This window comes from Haplochromis burtoni, unplaced genomic scaffold, assembly GCF_018398535.1.
Source record: "Haplochromis burtoni strain Fernald_Lab_line unplaced genomic scaffold, NCSU_Asbu1 Contig_2787, whole genome shotgun sequence".
NCBI classification, from domain to species: Eukaryota; Metazoa; Chordata; class Actinopteri; order Cichliformes; family Cichlidae; genus Haplochromis; species Haplochromis burtoni.
Window position 1 is genome coordinate 1 of NW_024585148.1, and position 2522 is coordinate 2522.

The 2522-nt window shown below is 38.2% G+C and overlaps 1 protein-coding gene across 1 annotated transcript; it reads right to left on the reverse strand.

Annotated features, from left to right (window-relative positions):
- Window positions 1–374: 374 nt before the first annotated feature.
- On the reverse strand, window positions 375–1367 carry LOC102291647 (galactocerebrosidase; the record flags this gene model as incomplete). Its single annotated transcript, XM_005953140.3, is given in 4 exon segments — window positions 375–488; window positions 813–876; window positions 952–1020; window positions 1173–1367. Coding segments are annotated over 4 exon segments (388 nt in total), but the record flags the coding sequence as incomplete, so codon positions are not given.
- Window positions 1368–2522: the final 1155 nt, after the last annotated feature.

Genomic DNA, 2522 nt, shown 5'->3' on the forward strand with positions numbered 1-2522 from the left:
AATAATTAATTAAATGTGTCAATAATTAAAATGTGAAATACATAAATAATTAATTAAATGTGTCAATAATTAATTAATTACATGTGTCATAACTATTTATTTAATTAATTAATTCCAATTTTAATTAATTATTGCCACATTTAATTAATTATATTATTGTATTTGTATTTAATTAATTCATTATGGCAGTCCTGGCGCTCCATAGTAATACCAAATGTGTTCATGCCAAGAAAAGCAGGAGTGGTCATTTGTAACAACACATGTAGATTCTAAATCTCAGTTTCTTACTATGACATTTTCCCTCTGATGTCTACTGGTTTTGGTTTACTGCTGTCAAGTTATCAGACAGAAAAGGAAACAATGTTCCTTCTTACCTATGAGTGTGATATTTGGGTTCCTCTTCTTGGCCTCTTTCATAAGCCACCACTCGTAGCCTCTGTAGTAGTTCTCATCATTTTCATAGCGCATGTGAGACGGCTCTGTTCCATCTGATCAAGTCAGAGGTTCAATAATACCAAAAAATGGAGAGAGTCAGTTTATTCTTGAAGTTATACTATGATCCAAAGTGTCTATCACGACCCCAGCACCAAAATATGTGGTAATTATAGCCAATATCCTGTCCATACAAGACTTTAAGATCCATATGAAGCAGATGTCCAAAGTGTTTCCTTGTTAAGAAGGAATTTATGTCATTCTGCTGGACTTTAGCTGTGTGTCATAATGCATTTCAGACCTGGCAGCAGAGAAATGGAAATGTAACAAGTAACAAATTAGAAACTGTCAGAAATGTAGTGTGACTAAATGTACTTTACCAGTAGTTTGCGCATCTCCTCCGATCTCCACCTTCAGAATGTGCAAAGAAGCTCCAAAGTTTGGCTGAAAATAGGAACACAGAGCAGTGAGTTCCCGTGCTTAAAACTGAACTGTGTGAATGAGTTGCTTCTGTCGTACCTTAAACAGGAAGTCTAGTATCTGGCTGCGGTACGGCTCCGCATAACTCACCAGTAACCGAGACGTCGCCTACATTAAGGCACACGTAGAAATGTTATGTTAGTAAAATAATAAGCTAATCAGAGAAACAGAAACATGCAGGCAGGCATGCATAGATCAGATTGTTGCTGTGGAGGCAGTGTTGTACAAGGAAGTACTCTAGTAAAATACACTAAACTCACCCCTCCGCCGCTTAAACCTCCAATTCCATCAAAAACCCTTCCCAGACCCCCGTCATCGCTCAGGACATAATTCTGAGCAGAGCACAAATCCAAAGCCAAGAGGAGAACGGACACTAATAACGCCGACTCTCTGCAGTCCATCCTGAGCGCTAGCTGACAAGACACTGTAGGCGCGCGCACATTCTCTATCACATGACAGCGCAGCTGAGCGGCCACGTGACGTTGAAACCCGTCACACCGGTACTTACTTTTAAACGTTTATTTCGTTCTACGAACTTCCGCAATTTAAAAAAATAATAATCTTCAAACAGTGTTCGCAATGATTTTTTTAAGGATACACACGACCCACCCTTAAAATCCGGGGAAAAACGGTGAGGCATTTGTCTGCTGCATTAGAAGAGGCTTTTTTGTTTTGTTTTTTTTATTGATGCAAAAACAAGAATTAATATATAACAACATGGCTCCTGCAAGATTCCTTTGGAGCAGGTGATTACAAGAAATTAGCTTTCAGTTTTTTAAAAAAAAGGAAGAGAAAATAAAGGGGTAAATTTGGGCTTACTAACTAAATCACATTCTTCAGTTGTGTTCAAAGGTTTCACTGCATCTTTTGTTCTCATAAAATAAGGGCTTTAAAGTATGAAATAAAATTTTTACAAAAGCCAGCTTTGTATGTTTAGATCTGTGTATTTAAAATGTACAAAGAGTGATTATAGCATTCACCAGAAAGTCATCTTTGCTATTGTGCATAATGAGTCCATAAACAATATCCCTTTTAGTGAAGTCTTCTAGATGAGAGAACTTGTAAAGTAATGGGTTATTAAATATATTTATTGTGAAACAAATTAAAGCAAGTCTAATTGAAAAACAAGACTGAAATGAGGAAAAACCCATCAAATGACATATTCATTGTTAAAAAATAAAAATAACACGATTTGTGTCACGGACCCGGCTCTGGAGGACTCGGGGGTCCGTGAGTAGTGTTTATTATTATTATGATTATTATTATTACTACTATTTGGGGTCTGTGTCGTCTACTGTTCTGTCCACGTTTGTATGTAGAGTGTGTGTGCGTGTCTGCTTCTCTCTCTCTCTCCCCCCGGTCCTCGGGGCTGTGGGAAAGACGTGACCTGGCGACTGTCGTCATCGGGAGTCCCTCCTCCAGTTCTGACAAAACGTCCTACCCATCAAGCTGCCCTACTTGTTGTTACTGCGCATGCGCACAATTCAAAACGGCCATGTTTCTGAGTGCTACATAATTGTGACAGAATAAGGTTATGAGAGACACACTGGAATTTGGGAAGAAATCTAGGAATTCGCCATTAACCATATTCAAATCTGCCCTCATAATTA